Here is a 17944-nt window from a genome sequence, read left to right on the forward strand (position 1 = left end):
CCAAAGCTTATGTCTGGGTCTGCAGGCTGGCTCCCCGGCAGTCCCCTGTGAGTTCCTAGTGTAGCTCTGTAGGATTAATGTGCCCTTTGTCACCTTAGGAGCTCAGAGGGCCCAGCCCTGTGAGATTTCCCAGGACCCTATGACAGTGCCATGCTCAGCACATGGTTGCTATGGTCCTCATGGTCCTCACTGGAGTCCTGCAGGGATTGGCCCATGCTCTCTCCCTAGAGCACAGTCCAGACCTCTGGGTGATGACAAGGATCACCCTGCGTTGGGAGCGCTGGCCGCTCACTGCTGAGGTCCCAGGCGTGATGGCCTTATGAAACCACTTTGAGGTGGAGAAGCTGAGTGAAGGCGAGCGGACAGACGCAGACGACTCACCCGGTGTCTTTGTTTCTCCAGGGTGACTGGAATGACATCGACTCCATTAAAAAGAAAGATCTTCACCACAGCAGAGGAGATGAGAAAGCTCAGAGTATGGAGACCCTCCCTCCAGGTAGGAGTCTGAAGTGTGGCTGGGTCTTGATCCTCCTGATTGTCGATGGTCTGAATACAGTGCTAGGAGCGCTGGCTTGGGGCAGAGTGAATGACTTAAGCTGCTGGGCCTGCCGGAGAACACACCTTGGCTTTTCCTGTCAGGACCCAGGTGTGCGGTCAGCAGAATTTATTGAAAGAGAAACAGAGTAAAGTATAAGCAACAGGATCTGAACTTCCAGTTCGTGAAAAAAATTTCAAATTGACTTGACTTTTTTTTTTGTTGTTGTTAAAGAGTTTTAGGTTCATAGCAAAATTGACAGAAGATCCGGAATGTTCACATGCCATGCACGCAGCTCCCCACCGCCTGTCTGCATCTCACCAGAGTGGGGCGCTGGGAACAGGCCATGGGCTACATTAAATCAGGGTCCGCACCAGAGTCCACAGCGAGGATCATGCTTGGTGGTGGGGCTCACTCTGTGCGTGTGTGCGAGCATGCGAGCGTGCTTGGGGAAGGAGGGTGAGTGCGTGTGCAGAGGTCAGAAAAGGACATTGTCCTCTGTCACTCTCAACCTGTTCCTTTGAAGCAGGGTCTTTTCTTATATATTTGGTTGTGAGCCTAGCCTTTAACGGCTGAGCCATCTCTCTGGCCCAGCAGGGTCTTTTCTTAAACTAGGGACCCATGTTTTCTCAGCAAGCCCCAGCAATTCTCCAGTCTCTGTCCTCCTTAAAGCTGGAGTTGCTGGTATGCAGTGGATGACTGCCTTGTCGTATGGGACTGCATGGGTACTCTTCCAGCCCCGAATCCTGTGAGTTCTGACAAACGTGTGACAGACCCATCGAGTGTCAGAGTAGAGTGACCATCCTGGAGACTCCTGTGCTCTGCCTGTTCCTCCTCCCTCTCCCAGATCTTATTGCTCTGTACTACCCTTTCTGGCATGGCCTAAGATTGGATCAGAGTCGACAGATTGGTGCATTTACCTACTAATATATACCTCAAGTCACTTCATGTCTCTATGGCTAATTTCTTTCTTTAGCTTTATTTTTCCATTTTTATTTTGTGTGCATGTGTATGTGTGTACACATGTGTGTGGATGCCTGTAAACGCCAGAAGAAGATGCGTTATGGAGGTTGCTAGTCGTGTCCAATATGTACACGTTCGTAGCTACACTGCTTCATGGTAGTAACACCCCCGGGAAGCACGCTGCGGCCTTCCAGCGTCGGCACGGGTGTGTTCTGCTTGTATGTCTGCAGAGCTGCTGTGGATGTGAGCTGTGCGAAGGGTAAGAAGCTGCTGCTCTCCGTTAGCCTGCCAGGCGCTCAGGCTAGGCAACCGATGGCTGTTAGGGTCAGTTAGTTGTTTCTGTCTAATGGCTACTTGTATTGTGGAAAACAAAGCATTTCCTTCCAACAGTCTGTGATCTTCATTAACGCTGGGCCAAGAAAAAAAAAAGTCATAAAACAGAATAAAACAGAACAGATCTATAGTTTCGGGGCAAAATGATGAAATTAAATGTGTAGGTAACCTATTTATATACTGCTACTAAGTATTTTCTAAAGAAAGATATGTGGGGCTGGGGATTTAGCTCAGCGGTAGAGCCCTTACCTAGGAAGCGCAAGGCCCTGGGTTCGGTCCCCAGCTCCGAAAAAAAAAAAAAAGAACCAAAAAAAAAAAAAAAAAAAGAAAGAAAGAAAGATATGCAAAGAAGCTATTACCTACATGAGATGTATGTTCAAGGGTTCCTTTTTCACCCTTGATACCAGGAATACAAAGAGGAGTGCATGTATCTAACTGACTTACTTCGATTTATGAACAACTCACACCCTCATTTCACATCTGCGAACGCTGACTTAAACTGCCACTGGCTTTATCAAGTGGGAACATAAGTTCTGTGGTCAAAATATAAGGGACTTGAACTCATGTTGATTTAATTTGTGTTGTATCATCTTTTCTTTCTTTTTCTTTTTTTTTTTTTTAAAGATCTATTTACTTATTATATATGAGAACACTGTAGCTGTCTTGAGATACACCAGAAGAGGGCATCTGATCCCATTACAGATGGTTGTGAGCCACCATATGGTTGCTGGGAATTGAACTCAGGACCTCGGGAAGAGCAGCCAGTGCTCTTAACCACTGAACCATCTCTCCAGCCTGTATCGTCTTTTCAAAGTTTACTTTTTCTCTGTTATCTTTCCTTCATCAAAAAGTCAGCTGACTGTGTGCATGTGTTTGTGGGGTTTTATTCAGATCAGTTAATGTGTTTATGCATTTTACCAAAGTCATAATTATTGCAACTTTATAGAAAGTCAGGGTGTCGTCAGCCCCTGACTCCATTTTTCTTCTTCAGGATGGCAACAACCCTTCTGGATCTTCTGCTGTCCCACTTGAAATTAGAGTCTATCCGTTGATAGCCACAAAACAGCTCACTGAGACGTTCATTGGTTTAGCATTGGATCTGTGGATCTGAGAGAACTGACATGTGACAGTGATGTGTTCCCTACTCACAGACATGGCATATGTGACCACTTATCCCAGTTTTCTATGGTGTCTTTCATCAAAGCTCTGTGGTGTTCTTCATATAGCTCTGATGCGTAGACGTCCGAATTTAAATGTAAGATTCCTTCTGGGGAGTTCAGTGCAGGCGATACTGTGATCCTGACTTTAAATTCCACTTGTTCGGTGATACTGTGTTTCTGACTTTTACTTTGTCCGGTGCTGATATACAATGACACAACCTCTCGCCACTAAATGTCTCCTGTCTTGAAGTCTTGCTGGGGTTACTTCTAGGCAGTTCGTTGTTTCTTTCATACTTTCCATGCGAATAAGCACGGTCTTTGCGAGCAAAGATGGCTTTGTTTCTTCCTTTCCATCCACGCAGCTTTTATCCTCTTCTCTTGCCTTACTGCAGTCACTCGGATTTTTGGTACAGTGTGAAAGGGGACGGTCCTCTTGCCTTGTTTCTCATCAGCGAGACAGTTGGGTCCTCATATTTGAACTGTGGATTTGTCTCAGACATTAGTTTGCTGAGAGTTTGTCCTGAAGGAGCGTTGGGTTTTGTCCGGGGCCTTTTCTGCGTCATTTGATATGGTCGTGTAAATGGTTCGTTGATTATTAATTTGTCCAGCCAACCTTGCATAAGTATCGTTAAGTCCCACCTGTAGAATGGAATTCTTTTTCTACATTCCCGGATTTAATTTGCTAATATTTTGTTGAGTACTTCTGCGTATGTCTGTGGAAAAATGTGGTCCGTAGTTTTGTTTTCTTATGTCGTCCACCAGCTTTGGTGTTAGGCCAGTTCCTTCCGGTTCCTCCCCACAACTGCTGGATGCCCTCACAGAACTAAGGAGCCACCAGATTCCTGGAACCATTCACTCACGCACTGGGGACAGCCACAGCCTACACTCCCTGCAGAAGTAGGCGGTTGTCCTCCGGGAGCTGGATTTTCAGCAGTACTGAATTAGTAGATGAATTAGGGGATGACTGGGGTGACTGAAGCAGGTGGAGGCAGTGTTGAGCGAGGACCCTGCAGTAAACGTGACTGCTTCTGTAGAGGGGCTTAAGAGGGAAAACGGACTGACTGCAGGCTAGCCTGGGCTACATAGAGTGACCCTGTCCCCCAAACAAACATGCAAGCAGAAGAACCCTGCGCAGGTTAGAGACGAGTCTTTGGAGACTCATTCTCGAAGAGCTGGGCAAGACCTCACGGATGTGCAGCAGCTGCCCCCTGCTCCCTGCTGTGAAGCCGCTCATCCGATAGCATCGATCAATTCTACACTAACTCCGATAGCATCGATCATTCTAAACTAACTCCGAGTGTCTCTCCTGGAACATCTGGTGGCTCCTTAGATCTATTGATGAGGGACTTTTCATTGCTTTGGGTTTCCTGCATTTCCATCCCTAATAATGAGTTATTTTAGGGTGCTCTATTTCAGCGGACACCCAGCAATGGCGGCCTTCCCTTCCTTCACTGTGAGAGCGGGCTTGCGGGCTGCAGTCCTGGCCTCCCCTTCTGTGCTGCGTGCTTACTGGAGCAGGGACACCATGAGGTTTTTCTTTTAAGCAAAGGAAAGTTAGGTTCAGTGTGAGATCAGCCACGAAACTCAGGGGCTTCATAGCACAGGCCTCTGCCTGTGGGTTGCCGCTTGCTTGCTTCCCACGCTGTCCCAGGAGAAGGTGGTTCCACTCCACACAGGTGGTTGTCCAGGGGGCCGGCATTTGCTTGAGCTGCCTCTGCCGGGGCGTCCATATCTGTGCCGAACTCAGAGCCTCAGAGCCCCTGACTTGCAGGCTCCTGGCTATTGCAGACACCTGAGGTGACCAAGGGTGCACCCATCCTCAGGAGCACGTGCTGGGTACCCCACCCTTGCTCCCCAAAGCCTCTAAAGCCCATGTGCTTGTCTCTCAGTGCCTGGCTTCAAACATGCACGTGGCCATGCTAGTTCTGCGAAAACTCATCATAGATTGACGAAATTGTTCTTTCAAGGATGAGGTTTAATTAAAAACAAATCTTTACAAAGAAATCTACATTATTTTGTTAGCATGTATTAATACGAGTCTTATAAAGCCTGGCTCATCCTGATTGAAAGTGCTGCCATCCTTTCAACTTCACTTAAATAATTGTTAGAAACTTGACATCATCTTTCCTCTGGCCCCAAGGAGTCCTCTGGCCCCAAGGAGTCCTCTGTCCCGGTCACCCAAGCCCAGGCTGGGCAGATAGCATCCCAGGGCCTCTGTTTCTGTGTGTAGCAGGCCCTTGGATGCGGCCACCAGCTGCTCCTGGCCAAGGGCAGGTGATGTGGGAAGTCCTCACACTAAACTTGGAAGTCCACGGATCGCAGCCAGGGTGTGACTCATGAGCCCCACAGGGGGATCTGGAGTAGAGAAGCCTCTGCAGCCCAACCATGTCTAACTAAGAATTTTTGTTGCAGTCCAGACCTCAGGCCAGACCTGAGGCTTCTCGGGGAGTCATCATGGGTAAGGGAGCTGTGGGTGCCCTGAGGGAGGGCAGACAGTTACCAGGACAGGACAGTGTAGAAAGGCCCAGAAGACGAGCGGGGGGTGGGGGGGGGTGGGGGGGAGGCGCCCTCCTGACAGCACCATACCATGCCTAGTGTCACCCTTCATGGCCCACAGGGACTCACCCCTCGTCTTCCAAGGGCAGTAGTGGTCCAGGTTCACCCTTTCCTGACTCCGAGTTGTTTTTTCCATGGTTATGGCTACACAGGATGGGCAAGAGTCCTCTTCCTGTTAGCCTAGCCCTTCCTCCAGGTTGCCTCCGTTGGCCATCAGAGTCAGCACAGCAGTGAGTGGACAGGAGAGGAAGGCCATTCACCCACCCCGCACCACACACACACACACACACACACACACACACACACACACACCCACCCACCCACCCCTGGGGATGGCATTACAGGGAGCTCTAAGCTCCATGTAGGCAGTTGTTTTATCCCGAGCCTTGGCTTTGGTCTAGGCTCCTTGTTTCCTGACTGCCAGTTGGCAGTCTTTCCTGGTCTGTTGCAGCCGGAGAGAGAGTGCCAGCCAGCGTGATGCCGTGCTCTTCCGAGTCACACTCAGCTTCAGGTGTTTGGTCCAGGGGAGACCACAGTGGTCCAGCAGTGGCCGGCAGGGTCTGTGACAGGCTTAGTACCTAGGATGCTCTGAGGGAGAACTAGCGGGTGGGTGGCTGGGGCTCTGACCAGGGAGTCTCATCCCATCTTACGGGGAGGAGTGAGAGACTGGATTGATACCAGGATGAATGGGAACCTCATGGCCAGTGCTCCTCAGAAGGCATGGTCTTCAAGGTGGCCTTGGAACAATTGGTGAACAATTTTAAGAGAGGCAGGGACTCCTGCTGGCTGCCTGAGGCTTGGGTAAGGACATGCCAGCCCTTCCTGTTCCAACCCAGGCAGTTGAGGAGGCTGTAAGTCACTGTGGCACCTCCCCCCTTATCTGTCTGTCTGTCTGTCTGTCTGTCTCTGGAGACAGGGTTTCTGTGTGATGTAACAGCCCTGGCTGACCAAGACTTGATTTGTAGACCGGGCTGATCTCAAACTCACAGAGATCCGCTTGCCTCTGCCTCCCGAGTGCTGGGATGAAAAGTGTGAGCCACCAGTCCTAGCAGGACCTCATTTTTATGGCTGGTCTCAACATACACAACAGCGGAGGTCACGCCTGTTTCACACCCCTAGTCAGTGAGCACCTGCCTCACGACCGGCTTGGGTGATGAGCCCTGTGGTTCTCATAGATACACACCTTATTTCCCTGCTGCCTCCTGTGTGACGTTATCTCAGGATTTTCCATTAGCCCAAGGTGGGGCATGGGGGAGTGGGGCTCTGGCTGGTGACTGGAGCTTTTTCCTTAATCCTCTTTCTTAACCTATCATGAAATTGATAATTTCTTTTCTGAAACTTGTAATTTCTAAACTGGAAAATTTTAAGATGTTAGGAGTACAGGTGCCCTGTAAATACTAGGATGGGGTTCATCTTCCTATCCTGTGGCTGCTCTGCCTAGGTCTCAGCTCTCTGTGCCTGGCTGCCTGCCTGTCTCAGGTGTGGGCGGGGTCGTGGTGTGGGCGAGGTCATGGTGTGGGCGGGGTCGTGGCATGGGCGTGGCTCAAGTGTGGTTCTAGCTTAGAGGGCTTGGGCCAGGCTGAGTGGAAGCCAACTAAGAGATGAGCTGGCCGCTCCCCTGAGCTTTCCTCCTCTCTTTTCTGCGGTCTCTGCCCCAGGAGTCTCCAACCTGACAATTCTGCGTGATACAGACCAATTCCTACAGTGTTCTTGAGCCCAATGTTTTTCAGATTATGGGTTTCAAACCATTATTAGATGATGAAGTCAATTTTCTGTCACACCCACATGAAAACATAGGCTGCACCTGTGCCCTCCCTCCCTCTGCTGAGGACGAGTGGGAACTGTGAGGCTCTAGCCATTCATAGGAAAGCCCTCGAAGCTTCTGAGGGCTGGCACGATGCATGTCATCATTGTCACAGATAAATGCATCTGCAGCCCCTTCCCTTCCCTCTCTCCCTCCCCCTCCCCTCTCCTCCCTCCCCTTCCCCCTCCCCTTCTCCCAGCCCCCGTGGTGTTCTCACACCCTACCATGATTTCTGAAAGGGAATGATATTACGTTCCTGTGATTTCATATCAACATCCTAGCAAGGTGGGACCTGTGTCCAGCTGCCGATGGCCATGGTCGGAGGGCGGAGCTGCAGGAGACTAATGGCATCGACTGCTATCACAGGAGCCCCTGAACTCACTTCAGACAGGCCTTCTGTGCAGCTTTCTGGTCCCCAGGTTTAGATATGCTTCCCTAGCCTGCCTCCCTCACCCTCAGAACATGAACACTCACTCCAGTGGGGCCAGACATGAGCCCGCCTTTGCTCATCTGTGCCTTTGGAACTAGCATGACACCAGCCTGTGACTGGTGCCTCTGAGGCACCAAGGCAAGACTGAGTGATGAAGGTTGGGGAACGGGCAGACTATTCTAGAGCCTTCTCCTCAAGAACAAACCTGCATTCAAGGAATGGCTGGATCCTTCTGCCATGTTTGGGTGTCTCTGACAGTCACACTGTTCACTTCTCCTCAGGGCCAGGCCTCCTGACAGCTACAGAGAGTACTCCTCAGGAGGCCTGAGGGGACTGTGCAAATGCCCTTTCTTAGGGCGTGGCATTTTCTACATTGCAGGAAGGTGCCCCTCTCCTGATGGCCAGTGATTCTGCCAACAGCAGTGGGATTCAGGGAAGAAATGTTTTCAGTGTATTGCTTGCACGGGCAGTTGCAGGAATGAACAATGGATACCATTAGCCCAGTGATAGTTAGCAGCTCAGGGACCTCTTCACAGGAAGCAAAGAGGGGAGGATGTGAGATTCTAGCGAGGTCAAAGGACAGATGACTGGGCTGGGCACGGAGGCGGGGCCTCATCCTCAGCTACCTGGTGAGTCCGAGGATAATCTGAGGATAGCCTGAACTACATGAAACCAGACAGCACGCTGGGTGGTGTGAGTCCAGCACCCACATTCCCACCCACCACTCACCTTAGCCACTGACTTTCTCCTCAAGCATCCGTCCGTCTGTAGGAGGCCTAGAGTTCTCAGTCCCCCTGATGCCGCTGAACAACGCCCTCAGCACCATCTCAGGGTAGCCCTGCTCTAGGCGCTGGTTTTGGACTCCAACAGCCCAAACATTTATCCGGGTGGCACCTGGCTGCACACTGGAGTGCTTTATTAATTTATACCTGCATTGGGGTTGGGGATTTAGCTCAGTGGTAGAGCGCTTGCCTAGCAAGCTTTAAAGCCCCGGGTTCAGTCCCCAGCTCCGGGGGGAAAAAAAAAAAGAATTTATACCTGCATCGTTTCCTTTGCCTGCCTGGGATGCTTCGGGGGCATGACCAAAATCCATGAGAGCATCCCCTTCCCAGAAAGAAAAATGGTGCCGGAGTTGCCGGCTCTGTCTTGGAGGGGACGGGGGAGCTGTGTGAAGCCTGAACTCTTGTCTTGCAGAGTCTCAGCTCCTGTGTGACAATGTTCAGGGCCCTCTCAGCTACCCTTGATTACAGTTGTCACCCTCTGATCAAGCCTAACACTTACTGCCGGCTCTGGCGACACTCTCTGGTCTCCTGTCCGCTTGTCCCACACCCTCTGCTTTGCTTTTTCCAGGCAAAGTCCGGTGGCCAGACTTTAACCAGGAGGCGTATGTCGGCGGTACGATGGTTCGCTCTGGGCAGGACCCCTATGCTCGCAACAAGTTCAACCAGGTGGAGAGTGACAAGCTACGCATGGACAGAAGCATCCCTGACACCCGGCACGACCAGTAAGTCTCTCCAAGCGTGTGGGAGACAAGCCGGAGACTCTCTCCCTTGTAGCGCTGCATTTCCTCACCCAGGTGGTGTTCATTGTCAAAGAAGGAAAGATCCTGAAGTGAGCCTCTTGCCTTGAGGAGTCAGAAGGAGAACGTTGCATGGGCCTTGTACTTGGCCAATCCTTTAGTCTTTTTGAGCTGCACTCATAAAATACCGTTCGCAGTCTTGGAAGGGAGAAAAAAAATCTAACTTCCTCTTACTGGGCCAGCTGTAGTTGGGAACAATATTCTGGAAACTAGAGATTAAACTATGGTCTCAGCAGAGCTGGGAGGGACCAGGAGGCAGGAGGACAGGAGATAGTGTGTACTCCAGACGCTGAGGAGAAGGGCCGTCCGCACGCTCTTCGGGATTTTAGGACCCTGACTCCACCGAGCTCAGCTCAAAGCATTCTCAGACACTGGAGTCTATTCTGCTGCCGCTTACAAGGAAAGGGGCACCTTTCCATCCTTAGCCATCTCCCCTACAATTGCCTTCATGTCCCAGAGAAGAAACAGAGGCACTGGACTAGGAAGTGCTAAGAGCCAGTGGCTGTCAATTTGACAGGATTACATTCACCTCAGGGACAGGGCTCTGGCTGTAATTCTAGGTTAGATTAATTGATGTGGGTCTCACCTCATGTGGGCAGCATCCCAGTGTGAGCTGGGGTCCCAGGCTGAATAAAAACCAGAAGCCTAGCTGAGCACCGTATGCCTCTCCGATTCCTGGCAGACGTAAGGTGACCAGCTGCCTTGTGTTTCTGCCTCAGGCCTGCCCCGACGTGGTAAACTGTGCTTAGCGCCGTGAGCCAAAATACGCCCTAATTTCTCCATCTTGTCAGATTTTTTTTTTTTTTTTTTTTGAATCACAGAATTGAGAAAAGAAAATTATCCAGGGTTTCGGCCTCGGGATAGACCTCAGAAGCCAGGATAGAATGTCACCTGGCCACTTGAGATGACTGAGGTTTGAGCTCTGTGGGATTGGTGAGCCTTGCCACCAGCTGGTGCTAGCTGGTTTTCCCACTAAGATTTCACCTTGGCCAGCTCTCCTGTGAGCAGGAAAAGGCGTGATTTGGGGCTGGATTCTGAGCTGCTGCCTCTCTTGTGAGCTTCTAAAATTCCCTCAAACTGTACAGACATATTTTCTTCCAGTATTTTTGGAATAACTGTCCAAACTAATCTTTGATTATTCCTCCCAGGATGGGTTGGTTTCTGCCTGGTCCGTGTCAGCCTCCTTTGCTATGTGGAAGCCCCATTGGTTGGATTGGGTACATTAGATCCTGACAGGCGTTGGCCTCTCTTGTTGGCCCCGGGAATCCATCTCATGGCACCAGTGGAAAACATCAGGCTTTCTCTCCAGCTCCCTAAGGTTTCCAGAACAGGGACGGCAACGTGACCCTTTCATGTGAGAGTCTGGCTTTAACTCTGAAGCCCTCATACAAGCAGAAATCAACCTCCCGTGGCTGTGCGGCTAGAAGCCGACCGGTGAAAGCAGGTTCAGGACCAGATGCCCAGGCTCTCTCCACCTGGTCCTTACATCTGGGACTCCGCCCCCCGCAGAATGACAGACGGAGATTGTTTTCTGGTCTTTTGGCTCAGGGGACCCCACCAGAAGTCTTCATTCCCTCTGACCAGCAGCCAGTGGGAGCATGGGTGTTTATGGACGGACGAACTGACATATTGAAGTCCAAGCCTCCGATGTATCTTTCTTTGGAAATAGCTTCTTTTTTTTTTTTTTTTTTGGTTCTTTTTTTTGGAGCTGGGGACCGAACCCAGGGCCTTGCGCTTCCTAGGCAAGCGCTCTACCACTGAGCTAAATCCCCAGCCCCTGGAAATAGCTTCTTTATCAGGCATGGTTAAGGTTGAATAAAGTTGTGAGAAAGGACCCTGATCCACTGGGATCCCAGTAGGAGTGCGAGGGGAGGAATCGGGTTGGGGGAGAGAGGGAGATGAAGCGGTTGAGGGGAGTCTTCCCCGTGGCCGTGTGAGGACTTGTGGGAAGATGGTCATCTGTCATCCCAGAAAGAGTCCATACCGAGTGCCACCCTCCATCATTGGAAGGTCCACGTGAGGTAAACAAAAGCAACAGAAGAAAGGCCACCTCCATGGGCCTCCAGGGGCAGAGGTGGCCCAGCAGGTCCTGAATGACTTAGAGATCGTGGTGTCTGTGAGTCTGTGAGCCTTCCTGGCATCCCTCAGCAGTGGGACATGACCAGGCAGGTCTCTTAGCTTATGAGGCCATTTAGAAGTGCTTCTGTGTGGACAGTATGCAGCTTCCAAACAGAACTGGAGGTTTGTGGGGTGTCTCTCTACCAGGAGTTCAAGGTAATAAGATTTCTTCTGTTGGGAAACCAGCAAGCCCACAGGGAAGCATGCTGCCGGGGATTTCTTCCCCTGGGCCAAGCTTCGCCTTCGTGTTTATTCCACTAAATCCCACGAGACCGAGATGAGTTAGATGAGGGCACAGATGCCCTCAGCCTCCCATCACTGAGTCGGGCTCAGGGTTCCTGTTTCTCTTCATCTTGAATTTCAAGTGTAGGGACTTTGAAATGCATTTGCATCTCAAACTAAAAGGTGGCCCCGAGATTTTGGACTCTCCAGGGAAGCATCTGAGGAGGGTCCACCCTCCTTACAAACCTGTCTGTCCAGCAGGCTTCCGACCTAGAACGTCTCATCTCTGCTCAGTTTGCACAGCCTGGTTGCCCTGTTCTGGTGCTCTGAGAGAGCTGACACAAACCCTTCAGAAGATCTGGCTGTAGACAGAGCTCACACTTAGGGACAGCACTCCTGAGGGTGTCGCTATCTTCTAGCAGGATGGTATAGGCTGGTTGGGTGGTGTCCTACTGTGTGTGCCTGCTGTCCCTGGGTCATCAGCATTGGCCATGTTCTGAGAGGACCTGGCTGGAATTGGAACTGTGGGCTGGTCATAGCCCCAACTGTATCTACTGTTGTTACTCTGGTGAGTAAACACTGCTAATGCCAAGAGGGGGCTGCCACAGGAACCCCCCAGCACAGACTGAGGCCTGTGAGACCTGATTTTTTTCACTGTGAGGTTTAAGACTTGGGTGAGGGCAGTGCAGTCCTCGTGTGGCTGAGGAACCAGAGGACCCTTGGTCTTCAACACGTTCTAAGTGTATACTGCTGGCCTAACACACTTTAGTTGGAGGGTGTCATCTCTCTGGTGGGATGTCGCATGAAGTCTCTCCGTCATTGGTTTTGCCTTCTCAAACCTTCTATGTGACAAACGAAGGAGCCTCTAGTTCACTTCTGGACTTCCCTCTGTTCTGACAAGCTTTGTCCTGTGGGAGGACATTTAGGCCTTGTGTACTTGATGTATGCTCCAGAGAACCGAGTTTAAGGCCAGTATCTCAAGGCGTGCCGAGTCCTGCATGCTGTACCCTCCTCTCCTGTTCTCCCTCTGGGTGTTTCCCTTACCAGCTGCATTTTCAGCTATGATAAACTAGCAGAGTTCAGGCTGAGCAAATGTTTGTTACATTTTGAGTAGCACACCTTGCCTCTTCATCATTCTTTACACGCACACATGCACACACACACACACACACACACACACACACACACACACACACAGAGAGAGAGAGAGAGAGAGAGAGAGAGATTTCAGCAAATACCCTTCATATCCAAGCCTTTCTTCCCATCATTCCTTGTACTTCCCTGTCCAGCCTGGGACCCTCGTCCCTCTGTGTCCCATAAGCGATCACAGAGGCTCCTCTTGGCACCAGCTCAGGGCAGTAGATCCTATTGGTGTGTTTGTTTCACTTTCATTTCTGAGACACTCCCCCAACCCCAGCTAAGAGTGCAGACCTCTCGGATGTCATTTCTTTTCTTCTCAGTCACGTGTCTCCTACTGCTTCTGGTGAAGATTAGCTGTGACTTGCTCTTCACGGGACAGAGTCTGTCTTTGCATACAGTTACATCTCTGTTTGCTTTTTAGTAATTTGTAAGAACGTGTGGACATTGCCTACTGTGACTTGAGCCTATTTGGGGGTTGAAGGGTCTGAGTGCCTGTAACTCCCTCTGCCACCCTTGTGAGCTCATCTTCTCCCTCCAAGGTCCTCATCACGTTCTTGTTGGGTATTTCCACAGACCCTCTGCCCTCTTACGTTCTTATTTTGTATTCCTCCGTCTCCATGTAGCCTGCTTCCTGCTCAGCGACTCCTGCATGTATTAAGTCTGCCTGAAATCCCACTGTAGACAGAGAACACATAGAATTGCCTTATTCTGGTCGTGAATAGATATTTGAAGGCTACCCCTGGCGTTTCAACCTCCCAAGGGAGATCTACTTTGCAGAAAGCATAGGCAGATCACTTTTGTGCAGTGCAGAACTGAACCGTAGGCTGGGTTTCCGTTGGGTGGGAGCGGTCTGGAAGTTTCCAGGTCTTCTAGGAAGCAGCTTCTAAGATTGCCACCTTAATCTCGGTCCCGTTGTCATCAGCAAGTCCCAACTTGTGTCCTGGCCTCCTCTCCACAAAGCCATTGCTCTGTTGGATGTATTCTCCCCTGGCAGGGGAGGGAAGGCAGAGGAGTGCTGGCCCCACTCTCTGGGTGCATCTGGCTGCCTGCAGTCCGTCTCCCCAGCACTTCTCATCCCTGCCTCTCTGCTTTCCATGACTAGTACTGTCCAGAGCAAACAACTTTATTGTCTCTGAATGCAGGGGAACACCTGAGTGTTTTATTGAACATTACTAGTTTAGTTTGAAACTCACGGGTCCTGCATTTCACCCTGAGCAGAAGTGTCATGGACGTGGGGACGGACGGCATGACTTTGTTAGTAATTCTGTCGCTTGTTACTCTCAGGCCACGGTGGAGATGATCTCCGACCCTGGGCTTTTATCTACAAAGCAGTCACAGTACAACCATGACTGTCTCTCCGCTGTCAGTGAGCTCGGACATCTGTGGAAACACGAAAAGGCTTGTGAACCCCTGGCTTCTGTGCTGGCCTTGGTCACTGCTGCCCTGTGAGTAGCGGCTTGTGTGAACCAGCTTGAGCAGACCAGGCTGTGCTCTGGGAAGCTTTGTTCTTGACTCACGTGGCACGCCACGCCGACCTCGAGGACCGACCCTGGGTGTGCTGTTACTTCCTTGCTGCGTGGCTTGTTCCGCAGCAGACAAACAGTTTAAGGAAATACCTTTGAAACCATGACCTGCCTGCCACTGAGGGAATCAGAGCAGGGAAAACAGACTCAGCAGGCTGGCCGGATAAATCAGGTCAGTCCAGGCTGTCCTCCCTCAGCTGCCCACTTGAAAGCCTTTACCTCACCATCGCCGAGGAGCCATGGGTGTGTATGAGCGTTTGTTTGCAATGCTGGAATCGAACCCAGGGGCTCACACATGCTAGGCAGGTGTCCCTCCCTAGGGGGCATCTCCAGCCCTCTCCTTACTTTTTATTTTGAGGCAGGGCCTCACCAACTCACCTCGGCTGTTTTGAACTCACTCTATATATAGCCCAGGCGGGTCTGAAACTTGGCGTCCTTCTGCCTCAGCCTCCTGAGTATCTGGGCTTTCAGATCCATAGTACCAGGCCCACCTCGTTTGTCTCTGAAGTGGAAAAGCTCCGTGTAGTATAGGAAGGTGGCAGAGTGGCGTGAGAGCCTTGCCTTTCTGGGTCAGTTCGGCTGTACTCCACGCTTAGGTTGTGCATTTATGGCGTCTCCTGCTGGTCAACAGTCACGGACGCTGATTAATGAATGATCCTGTCTGTTCTCTGTTGCAAACCGTATGCCCTTGAGATACTGGATCTTGGTGACAGACCCTATGGTTGCCCAGAGCCCCCATTCAGTCTAAAGAAGTTCAGACCTCTGCAATGATAGCCGTTTCCTTTAATGATCCAACCAGTCGACCACAGGAAGCTGGTGTGGCTAGAATGTATGTGCATGCACATGTATGTGGTGTGTATGAGTGTGCATGCCTATGCTTGTGTAGGGAAGTGAGTTCCAGAAGCAGGTTGTGAGGATATTGGGTTGCCCTCTCTTTTTAGGACCGTTTGTGCCATGGTCACAGAACGCCAGTGTTTGCCAGGAGTAGAAATCCATCTTTCTGTTCCAGAGGATCACAGCTCAGGGCCTGTGGGTTTGCTGTCTGGAGAGGAGCTGGTTTCCTCTCCCAGAATAGCACCTTGGGTGCCGTGTGCCCCAGGAGAGGGAAGCAGAAGGTGGAGGGGTCGAACGGACTCCCTGTGGAATAATGTACACCAAGAGCTGTGGTGCCTGGGCTTGCCCATGCGCCTGCTCATACCTCTTGGGGCTGGTGTGTCTGTCTGGCATCGGTGGCAGGTAGAGCATGGTCTGTGTCTGACGGTTCACTGCAGATATACTGCCTCCCGCTGCTTCTGCATTCAGGCCTTTTACAGCACGCCAGGCCCTTCTCATGCGTTAAGATTGGATCAAAATTTGCTACCAAACGTGAAAAGAGTTGTCCACCCTTGGCTTTTTCTTTCTGTTATGATGTAGCTGTAGGGGGCACTGGGTCCTTACTAGGTGCTGAGAAGAGGAGGGGCTGTGAATCTTTACTGGTCAGTGAGAAGGATCTCCCTGGTCTTTGCAGAACAGCCAGCATCACCTCTAGAGAAGCTGTGGTTTGGAGGTTACCTTGAGGTCTGCCGTGCCAGCTACCTATACATGGCTATTTCTGTGACTGGGGTGCTGGCTCTCCGGCCACTAGCAAAGTGCCCAGAACTCCAGTTTTCTCTGTCACGGCATACCCCCGGAGGCTGGCACACAGTGGTGTCCTCAGACTCTACGTCCTCACCTGAGGGTTTACTTCTGGTCTCATGCTTGGCCTTAGCAGTGGCAATCCACTGAAATCAGGGTAAGACGATGGCAGTGACAGTACTGGGGACGAGCGTGCTGGCAGCCGCCACTGCCACTGGACGTCTCTCAGGCAGATGCGGGCTGGATCTGTCACATCTCGTGCAGAACAGCCTTGCATTGCAGACTCCCTCTGTCCTTTCTTTAAACACTCCTGGTTTCTTAGACTGCCTTTTAAATTATTATCTTGAGAGCGTGTTTTTTTTTTTTAAGTAGGTACATCTGTTGTGTTTTTTTTTTAAAAAGCAAAAATTGAAACCACATCAGAAAGCTAAGGAGCACTCAGTCTCCGAAGGCCGTTCCTCCTGACTTGTTCCCCATCCCGCTGTTGATCACAGCCAGGGAAACCCATCTGCCTCTGGGCCTCACACAGGAGCAGTTCCTGGGCTCTTTTTGTGGCTGTAGCTTCAGCTCTGTATGGCTTTTCGTTGCCCGGTTTCTGCTCATGCACGCAGCTCTCTGGGAGTGGACGAGGATGTCCCTTTCTCTTGTTCATGCTGACCATGTTGGGTGAATATATTTTAGTCATGTCTCCTTGGTTCGGACAAGGTCCCAACGTTTCTCTAGGCTGATGGAGGCCGCTGCTTAGTTCAGAGTTATGTTTCTAAGTCAGATCTTGGGGGCCAGCACCCTGGCCTCCTCCTTCTCCTCCTCCTGTTTCATGGCTGCGGTACATGACTGAAATGACCGGAGGGAGAAGGCATGCTTCTCTTCTGCAATGACGACTGTCTGCAGAGGACTTCATCTGTGAAGACCGGCCATAGCTGTGGCCACTTTAGTCATGCTAATCCTCTGCACCGAGGTCTCCAGCAGCCGTGAAACCTCTTTCTCCCACCATGCAGAGAGAGAAGTGGGTCTTCTTCACTCTCTCCCGGCCCTCATCCTTGTGAACAGAGCTCCTATCTGTCTCAGATTTGCCCTCGGTGGAAGGGGAAGCTCTTCTCGCCCACTGGGTTCTGCGCAGACTACTTTGTGTGTGTGTGTGTCCCTCTGCAGAACTGCCCTCCGGTCCGCACATGGCCTCTGTCATCTTGGAATCACAGTCACTGTGTTTACCCTCACAAGGTCAGACCTTTAGTATTCTCTGGGGGGAGCTCGCCAAGACGCCTGAGCAGCTAACCGGTGAGGAGTGTGGAGACCCCTCTGGCTCTCCACTGGTCTTCCATCGACGCCATACTTGGGGTGAATACATGTCTGTTCACTTCTTTCTGGAAAGTTCAGTAACCCTAGTGTGTTGAGGTCTGCCAGCCCCCCGGGCTCCTCCCACACGCCCACCCTGTGAGCACCGAGGGCTGCAGCACTCACGAGTCTCTCGTGCCCTTGTATTATGAAATGTAGCATTATCATTTCAGTTATTTTTAAGCCTACTTTAAAATAACCAAAATATTGCTATTTCCCACTTGTCTGGAGTTCTGCTCTGACTTTCCTTTTTTAACCCAGTGCATGTTAGGCAACAGTTTCACAATTGTGTGAGTCTTTTCCCTTCCTGTCAGTTTAAACTTAAGTCATTGGCTTTCTTCCCCCGCTCCTTACCACTCAGAAGCCAGATGTTACGGCCGCATGATGCTATCTTCTTGCCCGGGACCTGTGGCCTTAGTGTCACCTCTCTGTAGCTGAGGATTTTGCCGCAAGTGTTTCTAAGAACATCACACACATTTCTTCCCACTTGGCTCCCACAGCAGCCTTAGAAAGGTGGTGCCTTTGTTGTGGCCCCTGTGTTGTGTTGATGAGGGAACTGAGAATCAGAGGGATCCGTTTAGGCTAAGCAAGTAGGGGCAGCATGAACACGCCTGCATGCGGGACCATGTCTC

The 17944-nt window shown here is 51.0% G+C and overlaps 1 protein-coding gene across 3 annotated transcripts in view; it reads left to right on the plus strand.

Moving 5' to 3' along the window:
- Positions 1-17944, plus strand: part of Galnt2 (polypeptide N-acetylgalactosaminyltransferase 2) — a 111499-nt gene that overhangs the window by 61409 nt on the left and 32146 nt on the right. For all 3 annotated transcript variants that reach the window (XM_087594303.1, NM_001106196.2, XM_087594304.1), the window contains 2 exon segments: positions 403-496; positions 9132-9285. In XM_087594303.1, the coding sequence (XP_087450429.1) occupies positions 403-496; positions 9132-9285 (248 nt within the window).

This window comes from Rattus norvegicus, chromosome 19 (genome assembly GCF_021556685.1).
Source record: "Rattus norvegicus strain SHRSP/BbbUtx chromosome 19, alternate assembly SHRSP_T2T, whole genome shotgun sequence".
NCBI classification, from domain to species: domain Eukaryota; kingdom Metazoa; phylum Chordata; class Mammalia; order Rodentia; family Muridae; genus Rattus; species Rattus norvegicus.